This window comes from Canis lupus, chromosome X, assembly GCF_003254725.2.
Source record: "Canis lupus dingo isolate Sandy chromosome X, ASM325472v2, whole genome shotgun sequence".
In the NCBI taxonomy this organism is placed as follows: domain Eukaryota; kingdom Metazoa; phylum Chordata; class Mammalia; order Carnivora; family Canidae; genus Canis; species Canis lupus.
The window spans coordinates 106,372,576-106,392,560 of record NC_064281.1 but is presented as its reverse complement, the minus strand read 5'-3'; the positions used below and the strand labels follow the sequence as shown (position 1 = coordinate 106,392,560).

At 43.3% G+C, this 19,985-nt stretch overlaps 1 protein-coding gene across 3 annotated transcripts in view; it reads right to left on the bottom strand.

Annotated features, from left to right (window-relative positions):
- Positions 1–4,789: 4,789 nt before the first annotated feature.
- ZNF75D (zinc finger protein 75D) overlaps positions 4,790–19,985 on the bottom strand; it is a 71,543-nt gene continuing 56,347 nt past the window's right edge. Inside the window, exons 6-7 of one of the 3 annotated variants that reach the window (XM_025431095.3) lie at positions 17,922–17,999; positions 4,790–8,164 (exon numbers count right to left, since the gene is read on the bottom strand). In XM_025431095.3, coding sequence (XP_025286880.1) covers positions 17,977–17,999 — 23 coding nt within the window. In that variant the 3' untranslated portion in view covers positions 4,790–8,164; positions 17,922–17,976. Of the gene's footprint in view, positions 8,173–8,756; positions 9,141–17,921; positions 18,000–19,985 lie in introns of those variants that run through there. The other 2 variants (XM_025431096.3, XM_025431092.3) reach the window with 2 other exon arrangements.

The following is a 19,985-nucleotide window of genomic DNA, read 5'->3' as shown; positions in this document are numbered from 1 at the left end:
TTCCCCCTTGGGCCTACCGGCTCCTGGGGTGGTTTGGAGGACTCAAAGAGGATCAGCACATCCGTGTGATGACACTGCTGGTGGTGGATAGTTAGTGCTTCCAGCTGAGCGTTCCTGGTGTGGCGGCCGCGCCTCTGGTCCCAGCTGCTCGGCAGAGATGCAGAGATGCCGGGGGCGGAGGCGGGAGGACTGCCCTAGCCCAGGAGTTCTGGGCTGGCGTGCGCTCTGCTGGTCGGCTGTGCGGGCTACGTTCGTTCCCAAGTTTGCCTTCACTTGGGCTAACCTCCCCGAAGCAGGAGACCTCCAGGCTGCCTGAGGAGAGGTGGACTTGTGCCCAGGTTGCAAATGGAGCAGGTCAGAATTGGCCTGGGCACCAGAAGTGGGTTCGTGCCTGTCCAGAGCCTTTGTACTCCAGCCTGGGCAACACAGGGAGACCTGGTCTCTGAGCAAACACACTCAAGGTTTGCGGTTGTTACCTTGGGGTCAGCGATCTCGTCCTATCCGCAGAGCTCGGTCTCACTTAACACTGAGCTCAGGGAAACATTTTGGCACTGTTGCAGGAATGTTTGGTTTTTGTCTCTCGGAGTGAAGAATGAATCTCGTGGACAAAGAAGAGTGAGTAAAGTGATAGAAGTTTTTTTAAGCAAAGATACAGAGAAAGTTCTCAGAAGTGAGAGGGGTAGGGACAGAGTTGGGACTGAAGGTTTTTTGTTTGGCCTTTTATAGAGAGGCCTTCTAGGGAGTTTATGGCCTTGTGATTTCTTGTGCCATCTCTAATGAATGGCAGATGGCTGGTTTTGGGTCTGCTGGGTCTCTGTGATTACTTTGTAGCCATCAAAGGACGATGTTCCCTAACATTTAGGGCCAGATGGCCAGATCTTCTTAATTATCTTCTGTTTTTGTTGCATCTCAGTGTCCTTGGGATTTATAGGAGCCTGACTCTGGGGCCTCTCCTTATCTTTCCCTGCCTAGCCCTATCTGTCCCAAACTCAGCACTGAGACTTTGAGGCCACACTCCCTGGACCCCACTCCTAGGTTTGCTTAAGTTGCAGTGAAGAAGGGGAGCACCCCAAAGAGGTGGAGAGGATAAGTGGGAATGCAGTACTTGGGAGGATCTATGTGAAAAGGTGGCAGTGGGAAGGAGGTTTCCCCACCCCCTCCACAATCACAGACTCACACTCAAAAACCCCTGTAGTTTATTTTTTTAAATTTTTTTTTATTTGAGAGAGAGAGAGAAGAAGCAGCAGGAAGGAGCAGAGGGGGAGGAAGAAGCAGACTTCCCACTGAGCAGGGAGCCTGATGCAGGGCCTGATCCCAGGACTCCAGGATCATGACCTGTGGAAGGCGGAAGCTTAATTGATTGAGCCATCCAGGTGCCCTCCAAACTGTGTTCCTCTATTGAAAGTTGGCCCTCAGATTCCTGTAATAATCTCTCTTGCTATTGGGCCCTTTTATGATGATAAGTGATGGCAGGTTGACTTATGGTCAGAAACAATGGGCTAGGAACAGAAATGCTTCTGAAGGAAACTTTCCCTTAGGGAACAGCATGAAGGTCCCTGATCTTCTAGCTGGAGCCAGTGATCACTCAGGGAAGCCCTGAAGTCTAGAGTAGTTGCTACTTCTTGCTTACTAGGTCCAATCATCCTAGCATCATCAATGTAATAGTCCTTTGTGATAATCCTGTGGAAGGGAAAGTCTATCAAGTTTCCAGGAATTAAATTAGGACACAGGATTAGACAGTTGAGAAATCCCTGAGGTAGGACAATGAAGATGTATTGCTGGCCTTGCCTGGTGACATCAAAGGCTTCTGGTAGTCTTTACTAACAGTTATTGAGTGGGAGGAAAAGACATTTGCCAGATCAAGAGCTGCATACCAGCTACCACAGGCTGTGCTAATTCACTCAAGCAATGACATCACATCTGAAACAGTGGGTGTAACCTGAATCCCGACCTCCTTAAGTTTACAATAAAGCACTGTTGTCCTCCAAGATATATCTGCTTTTCTTTTTTTAAATATTTATTTATGTAGTTTGAGAGAGAGAGAGAGAGAGAGAGAGAGAGAGAGAGGAGAGAGAATCTCAAGAAGTCTCCACGCTGAGCACTGAGCCCATCACAGAGCTCCAAGGGGGGCTTGATCTCTTGACCTTGAGATCACGACCCTGAGGTCACCACCCAAGCCTGAACCAAGAGTGGAGCACTTAAATAACTGCACCACTCAAGAGCCCTGAGATGTATTTGTGTTCTACACAGGTTAAATATCCAAGATGACTAACTAGAATTTAAATAAAGAAATAAAGATTTGAAAAAGAAAAAATATATGCCAGGTGAGTTGTCGTGTAGTAGGAATCACCACTCCTGCATGTTTCAGGTCCTTGATGGTGGCACTACTCTCTGAAATTCCTGGATGAATGAAGCATTGCTTTCGGATTACTATTGGCCTAAGTAAAGAAAGTTCTAGTGGTTTCCGCTTGGCCTTTCTTACAATAATAGCTGTCACTCCACAGGTCAGGGAACTAATGTGGATATTCTGCCAGTTCCTGAGTATATGTGTTCTAGTTATAGTCTGGAACTGGGGAAATAACCATAGGGTAAGTTTGGGGACTTAAAGGGCCCACCGTGAGTCAGTACTGAGCTACAACTCCATTGATCACCTGATCTCCATGAGCTTCACTCTGACTGGTGAGCCACAGCAATACTTTGAGCCCCTTGGAATTCATGTCAGCTCAGAAGCAGTGTTCGTTTCTCCCCCCACAAAAGGCTGGTTACTTCCTTTCCCCTAATGCAAGTCACCCTGATAATAGGCCATAAGTCCCTTTGGGGGAAGGCTGACAGAAAGATCAAGAGTATATATCTCTGGCAGTGTAGTGAAATTTTTCTTCAGGGGACCCGGCCTCCCCTTCATTCAAGGGGTTCCAGATCTATAAACTGGCTCACATCTGGGAGTCAATTGAGGGGCTATCAATCGATTGAGATTAGACTTGAGTGCCCTCCACCAGGAGCTCTTCCATTTAAAGACCTCAAGTGGGGCACCTGGGTGGCTCAGTGGTTGAGCATCTGCCTTTGGTTTGGGTCATGAACCCAGGTCCTGGGATCGAGTCCCACATCGGGCTCCATACATGAGGAACCTGCTTCTCCCTCTATTTATTTCTCTGCCTCTCTGTGTGTCTTTCATGAATAAATAAAAATAAAATATTAAAAAAATAAGCTCAAGTAAGAATTTTGTAGAATACCCATTTGTTTCTCTTCAAGGGATGCCATAATCGACTATGACAAATGAATAATCAATGGAGTTTGGTGGAGAGTATACACTGTGCACTGTCCAAAGTTGGGGAAAGACTTTTTAAAAAAATCATGGTTCATGCTCACCCAGGGATCCAAAGACCTCATGAAACAAGACCCATGTACCTTATAATCAGAACTACATCAAAACAGGGAAGAAAGAACAACCCTTCCATTTGCTTTCATGCATCATGTACAGGAAGTGAGTCACAACTGTGAAAATATTGCCACTGATTCAGCAAGGGGTCACAGTTAGCTTCTGTTTCCTTTCACTGGGACGGTCTCCACTGTCTCCACATCACATCACTTTTCTTTCTTTTTTTGTTAAGATTTTATTTGTTTGAGATAGAGAGTAGGAACAGACGAAGAAGGAAAAGCAGACTCTCCACTGAGCACGGAGCCTGATACAGGGCTCAATCCTGGGACTCTGGGATCATGACCTGAGCCAAAGGCAGACACTTCACTGACTGAGCCACCCATGCACCCTTCCACGGTCACTCTTCAGCTACTGGAGTACCCAAAGTCAATCCCAGCCCCTTCACAGAGCACCAGATATGGAGAGGGATCCAGATACCCACTAACTGGCGCTGGGCTTGTCTGAAGTCTGTCTGCTGGTGGTGGAGGGAGGATTTGCTGCTTGTCTTTGGAGCAGAGCACACACCAGTTGGGGTTTTGATTTTTTTTACCTCATTTTCCTCTGGACCTCAGATCCGTTTCTGCTTACCCATCTTTTTTCCTCCATCTGGAGTTTCCCAGTCACACGTAGTTCTATTTGCTATCAACACATCAGAAGTTAGGCTCTTTTTTATTGTATTAGACCCACGCTTCCGGTTGTCACCTCTCCTCCACCCTGTCACCTCCCCCAGGCAGATCTTCCCCTGTCATCACCACATGGTGTTTTTCCCTGAGGCATTGTGCCTTGAGCCTAGAACAGTGAGGAGCCCAGATACTCAAGAGGCACTAGAAAATATCCTATGGGAGAACTCTTCATCCAGCCTCCAATCTTGCGCCCCTGCTGGCAACCTTCACAGGCCGACCTATCCTCTGCTGCTTGCATGAGATGGCAGCGTTACCCGGAACATCACCCGTCAAGCACTCAGCACAGAGCCTGGTGCATACATGCATGTGTGCCGATGGTGCACAGATAAAGTGAGCATATTTCCTTTCTTCTAAGTCTCTGGCCCTGGGGTCAGTGTGAGCTAACACTGGCAGGACTTTCAGGGAATATAGCCTGCGACAGGAAGGCAGGACTGATGACCTCCCATTCTCTTGTAGCTGTATTTCAAACAGCAGGTCCAAGCCCCTTCCTGAAGGCACAGCTCAGTTTTCTATATTACTATTTTTACATCATATACATACTTTTATGCTCTAATAGTCCCACAAAAGAAACCAGAACAGATTTCAACTGGTTTTATAGAAAAGTGAGGTTGATGCTGGGGACAATAAAGATCCCAGGGCCACAAAAGAGTATCTGTGATACATGGGTTGACCCCGAGGGAGAGCCACACCTCCCTGTGGCACCAGTAGCAGGAGAGGATGGCAGAAGGCTCCTAGGTAGAGAGAATCAGTAGCACATTTATATGACAATGAAAACAAAGCCCTAGTACCAGACCTAGGTCAGGGAAGTGGAAGTTTATAACAACAAAAATCACTGCAATGTTTGATTTTTTTTCAGAAAGTCACTTTATCTAAAATATTTTACTGCAGTAGTAAAGGAATGTGTGGATCTCTGTACATCATAATCAGAAATTTGAGGTTTTAGATTCATCAGCCTTTTAAGAAGAGGTTAGAAAAATTACTGTTGAATCACTCTATCAACATACAATTTTAGAATGTGCAAAATCACCACTACTGGTTTAAGGGTTACAACTTATCCAAACATTTCACAGGCAGTTGAAATAGCTAAGTCTTAACATATATTACAGGAAGACCTACTAGCAAATTTCTTAGCAATAAAAGAATTCCTAACACTGAATGTCAGGAGCTCAAGAATAGCAAGAACAGTTGAACGGGGAAAAATGCATATATTTTGAAACATTTTTTGGCCTTCAATCTAACTTGCAAGTGATTTTAATGAAAATTCCCTTCCTTTCTTGAAAGGAAGCCTCATTTCTTTCTGATAATATTATTTCTTACTAAGAGTGGATTATGTACATTTCTTCTGCCAGAGAAAAATGTTAAGGTTACCCCTTGCCTGATGATGATACACAGTCCATGTGCAGAGAGTATGGCTTAGGTAAATTCAACAGCATCGCACAATGGTTTCTAATGAAAAATATTCATTTGGCACCAGAAAGAAATTTGAGAAATCTTCCAGTAAACATCAATATCCTCAATTCATTCCTCAACCTGGTAAAGACTATCTATAAAAAGCCTACAGTTAATATACTTGATGGTGAAAGACTAAATGCTTTCCCCCCATAATCAGAAACAAGACAAGGATATTTTATAGATTTTCCTATCCTACAAATGGAAGCATATAAAATGTGGCCTTTTGTTTCTAGCTTATTTCACTTAGCACAATGTTTTTGAGGTTCATCCATGTTGTAGCATGTATTGCTACATCATCCAATTGCATGGCCAAATATTCCATTATATGGATATACAATTTGTTTATCCAATAATCATTTGTTGGACATATGGTTTGTTTCTTCGATTTGGCTATTATGAATAAAGGTAAGATTCACATTCGTCTCCAAGTGTATGTGTAGACATATGTATTTATTTCTCTTGGGTATATGATAGGTCATTGGTAATTCTGTTTACTTTTGTGAGGAACTGCTGGGATGTTTTGCAAAGTTCTACACCATTTTACATTCCTGCAACATGTGAGGGTTCCAGTTTCTCCATATCCTCTCCAGCATGTGTTAATTACTCTTTTGTTTTGTTTTATTTTGGTTTTGGTTTTGGTTTTGGTTTTGGTTTTGGTTAGCCTCGTGAGTGTGAAATGGTACCTCATTGTGGTTTTGATTTGCATTTGCCTAGTAACTAATGATGTTGAACATCTTTTCACGTGCTTGTTGGCAATTTGCATATTTCCTTTGAGAAATTTCTATACAAGTCCTTCATCAATTTTTATTTTTATTTTTAAAAAAGATATTATTCATCCATTCATGAGGGATACAGAGAGAGAGAGAGGCAGAGACATAGGCAGAGGGAGAAGTAGGCTCTCTACAGGGGGCCAGATGCAGATGCAGACTCGACCCTAGGATCCTGGGATCACGACCTGAGCAGAAGGCAGAAGCTCAACCACTGAGCCACCCAGGTGCCCCTCCCTCACTAATTTTTAAGTTGGGATATTGACTTGTTGTTATTCAGTTGTAAGGGTTCATTACATATGCTGGATCTTTGAATAATCAACTGATTTTAGCCAAAGACACCAACACAGTTCAGTGAAGAAAAGAACATCTTTTTTTAACAAATGATCCTGGGACAACTGGGTAGGCACATGCAAAAGGATAAAATGGGCCTCTTACCTCACATCATATACAAAACTTAACTCAGAAAGGATCAAAGACCTAAATGTAGGTCCTAAAACTATAAAACATTTAGAAAAAAAAAAAACAGAGGTGAATTATGACCTTAGATTTGGTCCTGGTTTTTTACATACAAAAGCACAATTCCAAAAGTACAACCAACAAAAGAAAGTAAATAGATAAATTGTGCCTCATCAACAGTTTTACAATTTTTGTGTCAATGGACATCAGCCACCCCTGGGAGATAAGCGGTAGGTGGTGCCAGCTGCTGCGCCGGGTTGGGGACCTGTGTGCACAGTAGCACGCCCATGCTGCCGAGCACCAGAGGGCACATTGCAATGGCCCCCAGCATAGCGAGGGGACAGGCCCGTGAACCAGGGGATAGGATGCGGAGGGCCGGATTTGTCCCACCTAACCGATGGGCAGGAAGGAGCCGGCGCCCTGAGGTGCCGGCAGGAGGGGCAGGGAAGTAGCAGGGTAGCATCTCCGACAGGCGGAGGGTTGGGGGGGGCATGGGGACAATCCCCGCTCAACCTTGTGGTGTCTTCCCCGGCTTCCCCACGCGCCCCCCCCATGTCCTCGCTACTGTGCTCACTTCCCCCAGGGATAGTCGCGCTCCGCAGGCTCCTGGAGGGCTCTGCCTGGGGAGCTGGCCCCCCCTCCCGTCCTGCCGAGAGGGGCTGGGGCCCTCAGTCCCATAAGTTCTCCGCTGCCAGCCACCACAAAGTGCACCCGGCCGAAGAAGACCTGGCCAGCAATGGCTTGAGGGCAGTGAGAAGGGCTTGAGGGCAATGAGAAGGGCTTGAGGGCAGTGAGAAGGGCCCTTACCTTCAGAAGGCTTTGCGGGTATTGGTCCTGGACAGAGAACTGCTTCCCAACTCAGGTTCAGCTGCTCACCAGTGAAAAATCAATACTCAAGAGACAAGTGATAGTAGGAAAGGAAAGGTTGCTTTGTTCATAAAGCCACCAACCTGGGAGAATGGTGGGCATAGGTTTCATAGACCATCTTCCACGTCTGGAGGGGCCTGAGGGTTTTATTTTTTTTTTTTTTAATTTATTTATTCATGATAGTCACACAGAGAGAGACAGAGAGGCAGAGACACAGGCAGAGGGAGAAGCAAGCTCCATGCTGGGAGCCCGACGTGGGATTCAATCCTGGGTCTCCAAGATCGCGCCCCGGGCCAAAGGCAGGCGCCAAACCGCTGCGCCACCCAGGGATCCCGGCCTGAGGGTTTTAAAAGACAGGGCTCAGGAAAAGGGGGCACAGGAGAAGCAGGTGCCCAGGTGGTTAGCCACATGTTGACATGTCCTTGAACAGACTTGCTGGCATCAGTTGGGGGCAGTTTTCAAAGGCGGTTAGGCCTTATCTTCTGGGAAAGTCCGGAACTCCAGTCCTCAAGGCCAGTATTCTGCAAATCTCAAGGAAAGTAGGTTAGTTCCACTACAGACCAAAGGACCTAGGTCAGCAAGCAAGGAGCACATAAGCTTAAAGCAAGTTTACCCTAAAGACTGGTTGGAGCTGTTAAAGTGTGACGTTCCCATGTTAAAATGCCTTGTGCTCTGATTTTTTTATATGAAATAGAGCCAACAAAGACATAACGCTGTAATTTCTAAATGATATTCTCATGAGCCTCAGAATAAAAAATATGGGTATCCTAAACTTCCCACACTGCTTGAGGCCCGTTCTTAAACTTTCACCAGGGTAGCAGCTAGGTTTTCCAGGGAGACACAGTGGGTGTCTCCTCAAATGCCTAGGGAGAGGAGTCTAGGTTCCGGGGGGGTGGGGGTGGGGGACCAATTCCACATCACTGCCCCCTTGCTTTTGTTTCAGGCTAAAGGTGGAAGAATTGTGACTTGCCGTGTGATCTTCCAGCCTCCCAGACTGAGAGCTCCTGCATACAATTCTAGCATTGGTTCCATTGCATTCCATTGAATGGAATTCCCTGTTTGGTTTAACTAACCCAAGAAAGCTGCTTGGGCATAAAAACGTATCAAACCATAGAAGTGAAAATGCAGCTTTTATTTTAACAGCTGAAGCAAGGCAAGAGTTTGTTATTCTAAGCCTTTTTTATGCATTTTCCAAAATTGCTGGCAGGCGTAAGCAGGTAAGTTATGTGGTTTTTTGGCAAAGGTCACCTCCACCCTGGTGTGGCTCGTGTCAGCATCCATAGCCACTTTGACAGATCCAGATCATTTTTGTGGCTCCCTAGTTGCCTACCAAGTAGAAAGCTCAGCACGTTTTTGGAGGACAAAATGGATTTTAAGTATTCATCTGCCTTCCTCTTGATGCTCGGTATGGGTGTGCTGGGACTGACTTCAGAGCATCCTTTCTCCATGACTGGCTGATGCTACAGATGGCTTTGGAAGGAATACAACCAAGGAAGTCTGAAAAAGATGATGAAACCCAGTTGATCCAGTTGGGCCCAGGGCCTCTTCCCCCTGCCACCTCCTCACCACACACATTTTCCAGCATGGTCAGAGAATGTTGCTTTGGGGCACAATCTGTTTGGAAATACCAACCTTGTCATATCTCCCATTCTGTCAGAATCTATTCTGCTCCACTGCCATATTTTCAATTCCTATTTTAATTGCTAAGCTTATAGTGTTGATTTTCATCTCTTTTATGGCAAGCTCACCATCAACAGCTACTCCCACATATGTTCTCCATCATTTAATTGACTAATCAGCTCATTTTATTTCATGGCAAAATAAAACCTAGTACAGTTCATGACTGTGCTTGCACTGAATTCATGGATTTGTTTTGCAAAAAAAAATTATAAGATCACAGTAATTAATGTTCCACTCCAGCAAGAAATGGTATTTTTAAAAAATATTTTGTTTATTTCTTTGAGAGAGTGAGAGAGAGAGAGATAGAGAGCAGGAGGAAGAGCTGAGGGAGAGGGACAAGCAGACACACTGAGCGCAGAGCCCTAAGCTGGGCTCAATCCCACGACCCTGAGATCATAACCCAAGCTGAAACCAAGAGGCAGACTCTCAACCAACCGAACCACCCAGGCATCCCCAAGAAATGGTATTTTTAGCATCAAAACAGTTGACTCATAAAAAAGTTTCGTGCATATTTCCCTCTATTAAAAAAAATGGGGCACCTAGGTGGCTCAGTCAGTTAAGCATCTGTTTTCAGATTAGGTTATGATCTCAGGGTCCTAGTATTGAGCCTCACATCAGACTCCCACTCAGTGGGGAGTCTACTTGTCCCTCTCCCTCTCCCTTTGCCCCTCCTCCTACACATACTCTCTCACAATAAATAAAATCTTAAAATATAAAATTAAATAATAAAATATGAAATTTGAACTCCAATAAAAATATATAATATAAAAAATTAAAATAAGATATGAAATTCACATGTGTTTTGTGGCCAGTGTGAACTGGATATGTTATTTCCATTATTTCATATTTTATTCTTGGAGAAGTATGCAATATCTTTTTTTATGTCTTTAATTCATATCTAACCTTAGTTTTTGGTAAAACATCTAAGTGAATGACTTGGCTATTCCAGAGACATTGACTTAAGAAGACACAGGCAATTTTTCAAATTTCCTTATGTAAATAAGCTCTATATCTCAATAATATGAAATAAGATTCAGCTATTTAAAAGGGTAAGAGGGAGGCCCCTGGATGGCTCAGTCGCTTGGGCATCTGCCTTCAGCTCAGGTCATGATCCCAGGATCCTGGAATCGAGCCCCACATTGAGCCCCACATTGGGTTCCCACTCAGCAGGGAGTCTGTTTCTCCTTTTGCCCCTCCCCCTTTCTCATTATCTCTCTTTCTCACTCAAATAAATAAATAAAATTTTTAAAGAAGGGTAAAAGGGATCCTCTATGCACCAACATGGAAATGATCTCCAAGAAGTGGTAACTTAAGAAAGAAACTTGAAAAACAGTATGTATCTTATGCCCTCTGTTTTTTCTTCACAGGGTCATCTATACAGATAAAAGTAAAAACAACGAACAAGATCTGAAATATTAGGTGGTCTTGAAAAAACATGGAAGACACTAGAGAATCCTTTTCTGGAGAAATTAAAGAACTAAAATATAATCAAGTTGAAACCAAAAGGCTATTAATGAGATGCAATAAAAAGGATCCCTGGTGGCTAAGCAGTTTGGTGCCTGCCTTTGGCCCAGGGCATGATCCTGGAGTCCTGGGATCAAGTCCCACATTGGGCTCCCTGCATGGAGCCTGCTTCTCCCTCTGCCTGTGTCTCTGCCTCTCTCTCTCTCTCTCTCTCTCTCTCTGTCTCTGTCTTTCATGAATAAATGAATAAAATCTTTAAAAAAATGGAGACTAACTGCTAGGATAAATGAGGCAGAAGAGAGAATTAGTGATATAGAAGACAAAACAATGGAGTATAAAGAAGCTGAGAAAAAGAGAGATAAAGAACTACTGGCTCGGGATCCCTGGGTGGCGCAGCGGTTTGGCGCCTGCCTTTGGCCCAGGGCATGATCCTGGAGACCCGGGATCGAATCCCACGCCGGGCTCCTGGTGCATGGAGTCTGCTTCTCCCTCTGCCTATGTCTCTGCCTCTCTCTCTCTCTCTCTCTCTGTGTGACTATCATAAATAAATAAACAAAAATAAAGTTTAAAAAAAAAGAACTACTGGCTCACAAGGGGAGAATTTGGGAGATAAGTGATACCATAAAGTAAAAAAATACTAGAATAATTGGGATCCTAAAGAAGAAGAAGGAGGAGGGGCAAAAGGTATATTGGAGCAAATTATAGCAGAAAACTTCCCTAATCCAGGGAAAGAAACAGGCATCCAGGTCCAGGAGGCAGAGAACCTCATTCAAAATCAGTAAAAAAGGGGATCCCTGGGTGGCGCAGCGGTTTGGCGCCTGCCTTTGGCCCGGGGCGTGATCCTGGAGACCCGGGATCGAATCCCACATCGGGCTCCCCGTGCATGGAGCCTGCTTCTCCTTCTGCCTATGTCTCTCTCTCTCTCTCTCTCTGTGACTATCATAAATAAAAAAGAATTTAAAAAAAAAAAAAAAAAACAAAAAAAAAAAAAAAAAAAAAAAAAAAAACAAAATCAGTAAAAAGGAGATGCTTGGGTGTCTCAGTGGTTGAGCATCTGCCTGTGGCTCAGCATGTGATCTCAGAGTCCTGGGATTGAGTCCCACATCAGACTCCCTGCATGGAGCCTGCTTCTCCTTCTGCCTGTGTCTCTGCTTCTCTCTCTGTGTGTTTCTCATGAATAAATAAAAGAATTTTAAAAAATAAATAAAAATAGGTCAACACCCCGACATATACTAGTGAAACTTGCAAATCTCAGACACAAATAGAAAATCTTGAAAACAGCTTAGACAAGGGATCCATAACCTACAAGGGTAGAAACATTAGACTGGCAGGAGACGTACCCCAGAGACCTGGTGGGCCAGAAAGGACTGGCATGATATATACAGTGTGCTAAGTGAGAAAAATATGCAGTGAAGAGTACTTTATCCAGCTAGGATGTCACTCAAAATAGGAGAGATAAAAAAGCTCCCAGGACAGGAGTGCCTGGATGGCTCAGTCAATTAAGCATCTGCCTTAGGCTCAGGTCTTGATCCCAGAGTTCTGGGATTAAGACCCATGCATCAGGCTCCCTGCTCATTGGGGGAGCCTGCTCATCCCTCTGCTTCTGCCCTTCCCTCTGCTCTCCCTCCTTCTCTCTCAAATGAATAAATAAAATCTTTTTTAAAAAGCTTCCAGGACAAACAGAAACTAAAAAAATTTGTGATCCCTAAACCAACCCTACATGAAATATTAACTGGGATCCTTTAAATGGAGAGAGAGCCCAAAAGTAACATAGGCCAAGAAGGAAAAGAGACAATATACAGAAACAGTGACTTTATAGGTAATACAGTGGCACTAAATTCATATATTTCAATAGTTACCATGAATGTAAATGGGCAAAATGCCCCAATCAAAAGACACAACATATCAGATTGGATAAAAGAGCAAGACTCATCAATATGCTGTCTGCAAACTCATTTTAGACCCAAAGATACCTCCAGATTGAAAGTGAGGGGGTGGAGAACCATTTATTGTGCTAATGGACCTCAAAAGAAAATTGGAATAGCAATCCTCATATTAGACATATTAGACAAATTAGATATTTTTTTAAATCTTTTTTTTTAATTTTTATTTATTTATGATAGTCACACAGAGAGAGAGAGAGAGGCAGAGACATAGGCAGAGGGAGAAGCAGGCTTCATGCACCGGGAGCCCGACGTGGGATTCGATCCCAGGTCTCCAGGATCGTGCCCTGGGCCAAAGGCAGGCGCTAAACCACTGCGCCACCCAGGGATCCCAGACAAATTAGATATTAAACCAAAGACTGTAGTACAGGATGAAGAGGGACACTATATCATACTTAAAGGATCTTTCCAACAAGAAGATCTAAGAATTACAAATACTTGTGTTCCTAACTTGGGAGCAGCTGATTATATAAACCAATTAATAACAAAATTAAAGAAACATCAATAATAATACAATAATAGTAGGGGACTTTAACACTCCACTCACTCCAATGGACAGATCAACTAAGCAGAATATCAACAAGGAAACAAGGGCTTTGAATGACACTGGACCAGATGGACTTCACAGACATATTCAGAACATTCCATACTAAAGAAACACAATACACATTCTTCTCAAGTGCTCATGAAAGTTCTCTAGAATAGATCACATAGCGGGTCACAAATCAGGTCTCAACCAGTACCAAAAAATTGGTATCATTCTCTGCATATTTTTGGACCACAAAGCTTTGAAACTGGAACTCAATCACAAAAGGAAATTTGGAAAGAACTCAAATACATGGAGGCTAAAGAGCATCCTCCTAAAGAATTAGTGGGTCAACCAGGAAATTAAAGAAGAATTTTAATAATTCATGGAAACAGGGATCCCTGGGTGGCGCAGTGGTTTGGCGCCTGCCTTTGGCCCAGGGTGCAATCCTGGAGACCCGGGATCGAATCCCACGTCGGGCTCCCGGTGCATGGAGCCTGCTTCTCCCACTGCCTGTGCTCTGCCTCTCTCTCTCTCTCTCTCTCTCTCTCTCTCTCTCTCTCTCTCACTGTGTGCCTATCATAAACAAATAAAAAATTTAAAAAAATTCATGGAAACAAATGAAAATGAAAACACAACTATTCAAAACCTTTGGGATGCAGCAAAGGCAGTCCTAAGGGGGAAGCCTATAGCATTACAAGGCTTTCTCAAGAAACAAGAAAGGTCTCAGATACACAACCTAACTTTATGCCTAAAGGAGCTGGAAAAGAACAGCAAATAAAGCCTAAACTCAGCAGGAGCAGAGAAATAATGATTGGAGCAGAAATCAATGAAATAGAAACCAAAAGAACAATAGAAAAGATGAATGAAACTAAGCACTGGTTCTTTGAAAGAATTAATAAGATTGATAAACCCCTGACCAGACTTATCAAAAAGAAAAGAGAAAAGTCCCAAATAAAAAAAATCATGAATGAAAGAGGAGAGATCACAACCAACATTGAAGAAATACAATTAAAAGAACATATCATGAGCAACTATATGCCAACAATAGGCAATCTGGAAGAAATGGATGAATTCCTAGAGACATATAAGCTATCAAAACTGAAACAGGAAGAAAGAGAAAACCTGAACAGACCCATAACCAGCAAGGATATTGAAGCAGTTATCAAAAATCTCCCAACAAACAAAAGCCCAGGGCCAGATGGCTTCCCAGAATTCTACCATTTAAAAAAGAATTAATACCTATTCTTCTGAAGCTATTTCAAAAAACAGAAATGGAAGGAAAACTTCCAAACTCTTCCAATGAGGCCAGCATTACCTTGATCATCAAATCAAAGACCCCACCAAAAAGAAGAACTACAGACCAATATCCCTGATGAACATAGATGCAAAAATCTCACCAAAATACTAGCTAATAGGATCCAACAGTACATTAAATGGATTATTCACCTCGACCAGGTGAGATTTATTCCTGGGCTATAAGCGTAGTTCAACATCCACAAATCAATGTGATACACTACATTAGTAAAAGAAAGGACAAGAATCATATGATCCTCTCAACAGATGCAGTTGAAACAGATGCAGAAAAATCATTTGACAAAGCATCACATCCTTTCTTGATTGAAACTCTTCATAGTGTAGGGATAGAGGGAACATACATTAGTATCAGAAAAGCCATTTACAAAAAGCCAACAGCGGATATCATTTTCAATGGGGAAAAACTGAGAGCTTCCCCTAAGGTCAGGAACACAGCAGGAATGTCCACTATCACCACTGCTGTTCAACACAGCCCTAGCCTCACCAATCAGACAACAAAAAGAAATAAAAGGCATCTGAATTGGCAAAGAAGTCAAACTCTTTGCAGATGACATGATACTCTATATAGAAAATCCAAAATACTCCACTCCCAAAGTGCTAGAACTCATACAGGAATTCAGCAATGTTGCAGGGTATAAAATCAATGCACAGAAATCAGTTGCATTAACACTAACAATGAGACAAAAGAAAGAGAAATTGAGGAGTCAAACACATTTACAATTGCACCCAAAACCTTAAGATACATAGGAGTAAACCTAACCAAAGAGGCAAAGTTTCTGTCTCAGAAAACTATAGAACACTCATGAAAGGAATTGAGGAAGACACAAAGAAATAGGAAAAAGTTCCATGCTCATGGATTTATAAGAACAAAACTGTTGGGCATCCAGGTGGCTCAGCAGTTTAGTGCTGCCTTCAGCCCACGGCGTGATCCTGGAGACCCAGGATCGAGTCCCACATCAGGCTCGCTGCATGGAGCCTGCTTCTCCCTCTGCCTGTGTCTCTGCCTCTCTCTCTCTCTCTCTCTTTCTCTCTCTGCCTCTCATAAATAAATAAAGTCTTTAAAAAACAAAATTGTTAAAATGTCTATGTTACCTAGAGTGATCTATACATTCAACGCAATTCCCATCAAAATACCATCAATGTATTTGACAGAGTTGGACCAAAAAATCCTAAAATTTGTATGGAACCACCTCACTACAGTCAGAATGGCTAAAATTAACATGTCAGGAAACGACAGATATTGCTGAGGATGCAGAGAAAGGGGAACACTTTTATACTGTTGGTGAGAATGCAAGCTGGTATAGCCACTCTGGAAAACTGTATGGAGGTTCCTCAAAAAGTTGAAAATAGAGCTACCCTACAGCCCAGCAATTGCACTACTGGATATTTTCCCCAAAAATACAAATGTAGTGATCCGAAGGGCACTTGCATCCCAATGTTTATAGCAGCAATGTCCACAATAGCCAAACTATGGAAAGAGCCCAGATGTCCATCAACAGATAAATGGATAAAGAAGTGTGTGTGTGTGTGTGTGTGTGTGTGTATGTATGAAATATTACTCAGCCTTTAAAAATGAAATCTTGCCATTTGAAACATGGATGGAAGTAGAGAATATTATGCTAAGTGAAATAAGTCAATCAGAAAAAGATAATTATCACATGATCTCACTTATATGTAGAATTTATGAAACAAAACAGAGGATCATAGAGAAAGAGAGGAAAAAATAAAAAAGATGAAATCAGAGAGGGAGGCAAACCATAAGAGACTCTTAATCATAGAAAACAAACTGAGGGTCACTAGAGGGGAGGGGGTCGGTGGAGGGGGTAACTGGGTGTTGAACATTAAGGAGGGCATATGATTTGACGAGCATTGGATATTATATAAAACTGATGAATTACTGATCTCTACCTCTGAAACCAATAATAAATGTTAATTAATTGAAATTTAAATATTTTTTTAAAAAAAGAAGATCTGAAAAGTTTACAGCAAACTGCTAATGTTGGTTCTTCTGGTGTAACGAGTGTAAAATGGTGGAGCAGAGTAAATGAGGGCCTTATGAATTGATCTCTATAAATGTAATTCTTGTATTTTCTCCAACAAGAATGCAAAAATATGTGTAAGTGAATTCTGCAAAATACTTTAAGTAAAACAAGATTCCTCAGAAGCATACATTTGAGACAGAGAGAGGTGCCAACACCCAGGCAGGTTGGCCCACATTCATTTGCTCTGCCTGTCTCCTCCAAGGGAAAGGCACTGGAGTTCAGAAGAAAAGTACCAAACCCCAAATCAAAGGAACAGGGAACCAACCTGTAAATGCAGTTCAAGGTAAGAGAGCTTACCTAGCCAGGAAAGATTCTCCACCCTTGTCTGTAGCTTTAAGAAGCTTTACTCAGGAGGGAGAGATGACGTGCTGACACCCACTCTCTGGTCTCCTACACAACAGCTTGTTTAACTTCTCACATCTATGGTGGGTGCCGCTGTCATGCCCATTTATCCAGGGCAGGGAACTGAGGCCCAGGGATGGTATGTCACTGGCCCAAGGTCACATAAGCTAGCATGTGACACAACTATGATATGAACCCAACTTGTCTGGCTTCAGAGCCCCATCCTTCCACCCCTTCAGGATGATTCCGCTTGATCCTCGTGAAAGCCAAGGAAACAATTCTCACCCGTTTATCTCTTTTGATAACAGAACACAGTACCTTTGTGGTTTTACATGTTTCTATCTGAGATGGGAAGAGATCTGGATGACTGAGCATTCCCTGACACTCAAGAAAAGGAGTGTGTGACTGGCGCCATCTTCCAGGCATCTGTGCCTCAGTGTCCTCAGTTGTTATGTGAGACTGAGTGGAGCAGCCAATGTGGGGACAAATCACATCTCATAATAGTCTATTTTGTCCCTCAAAAGAGTAGTGCCATAGCAAACAAAACATCTTCCCCATCAGTCCTCCAATATCCTGTGAAAATCCATATCCTACCTCTAGATGGCACCCACGTGGGTCATACTTTAATGTCAATGATACAGCCATCAGGGCGTCCCTGGGTGGCTCAGCACTTTAGCCCCTGCCTTGGGCCCAGGGCATGATCCTTGAGTCCCAGGATCGAGTCCCACATCAGGCTCCCTTCATGGAGCCTGCTTCTCCCTCTACCTGTGTCTCTGCCTCTCTCTCTCTCTCTCGTGAATAATAAATAAAATATTTTTCAAAATGATACGGCCATCAGACTACTCAGATGAAATTCCTGCAATTATCCATGCCCTTTATGTGAACTGGTACATAAAGAAAGCAGAACTCTAAGAGTCACAGCCACAACATGATCCAGAGTTTGGGGAAGAGTGGAGAATCCTACCTGGGACTGAGTTCCTTTTCAGCTTTCACTGGGTGATTGGATCTCAAGGTCAGAGTCACTGACCATTGCCCAGTAGACCTGTTGAAATGCAATGAACACTGTTAGGACATTTCGGTGAACCCCACAGAGAAAGTGCTAATGGAGAGATTTCGCATCATTTCACGAAGAGGTCTGGGACAAGACAGTCGATCATGCAAAGAGCAGGTCTGGAGATGGTACTCAAGTATCTGTACCAGCTTCCACCTCTTCCAGTGCCTCTCTCCAACACACCATATTTAGCCCTGACCTAGAAGTCACCCAGGTGGTGGTAACCAGTGCCCATATCTTGCCATTACATGTGGTCACAAAGTCTGAGAACCATTGTGAGTCACCATGACTCCTCTGGGCACTTAACCAATCAGGCTCTGGGACTTAGAAAAAAGAGGAGGACAAAAGGAAAGGAAATTTTTGTTTTCTCCTTTGCTCTTTTTTCCAGACCTATTGTTACTCCTGGAGGAAATGTGGCTACTCAGAATAGCTCCTGTGGTCTAAGTCAAGCACAGCTAGCTAATGTCGCATCTTTATCTGCTGTCACAAAATAAATTGACCTGATGGACCCCAATCCTGCTGGGTCATAGTTGCAAGGATTGATGCTCGGTCACAGAAGTAAAATGCTGCTACATGAAGTGGTTAGGAGCATAAGCTCGGGGGACAGGCAGTTTGATTTCCAATCCAAGTTTGTGTGACCTTGGACAAGTCCTTTAGCTTCTCTGATCCACAGTTTCCCCTTTGAAAGTGTGGATGACAACCAGACCTCCTCCATTAGGGATTTGTGAAGATTAACAAAGTAACATGAAAGCACTCAGAACAGTGTCCAGCATGTAGGGAGTGTTCAGGCTACAGCATTCATCTTGGTCAATTCTTTGATTTTTTAAAAAGATTTATTTATTTACAGAGAGAGAACACATACGTGGGGAGGGGCAGAGGGAGAGGGGGAGAGGGAAGCCTTAGCACACTCCCTGCTGAGTGTGGACCCAGATGCAGCACTCAATCCCAGGACCCTGAGATCATGACCTTAGCCAAAATCAAGAGTCGGACATTCAACCAACAGCCACCCAGATGTCCCAGTCAACTCTGATTTAAGCAGTCTCAGTTGGATGTATATTCAATTTCTGCAAAGTTCACTCCCTAAGGACACTGTCCCATTCCTCTCCATCCAATTACAAAGAAGAGGTCTTGGGGTAAGGCAAAGCTCATGATCCTCACAGTATCAAAAGACACAGGGCTCCTGGGTCTCAAGCTGGTCACTACACCATGGCTAACAGACACATCCTTGGCTACAGTTATTAGAGTTCACTCAAGAGAATATTCTGAAAGTTCTTCCAACATCTGCCATTGAGAACCTTAGCCAGGACAACTCAGCATGCTAGGAAACTACCCTTGAAGCCATGCATGAGCTCAATTCCAGTGATGAGGAGTGGGAATCCTGAGGTCTGTCGGTGACCCAGATGGGTACCAGTATGGCAGGTGAAGCACTAGCCTAAAGCACTGATGCTAGTGATAACTGATGGTGCCCAGGGAGTCATTACCCCGAGTCAGGTACAAGACTACGAGATCCCATAGCTTACATACACACCAAACTTCAGACTTCATCTCCAGTGTTGCTTCATCTCCAGTGGAAGAGAGGTACATGTGAGTCCTCAGGCAATAACATACATTACTATTAATGCAATATGAGGCACTGACATAAAAGTGAGATTTATGTGCAATTGGAATCAGGGTTAATATACTAGCAGCAACATCCTGAAATTTAAAGGGTAATCATATACTGCATATAATTGGTGTGGCATTCATCATTAATTTATAAGAATCCAGACGTGATAAGAATACTCTGCTCCCTTAATTTGGAAATCAGCTTGATGTTAGTTCATACGTTCCCCACTTTACTTTGCATGAGTCAATATCACAGTCACTAACAAAAAGTAAATGTGTGTCCAAATCCCATTGTTGATACTTACAACATCTGTGTTGACTTCTCTAAGCCTTATTTTCTCATCTGTAATGTGTAACCCTAGGCACTCCCAC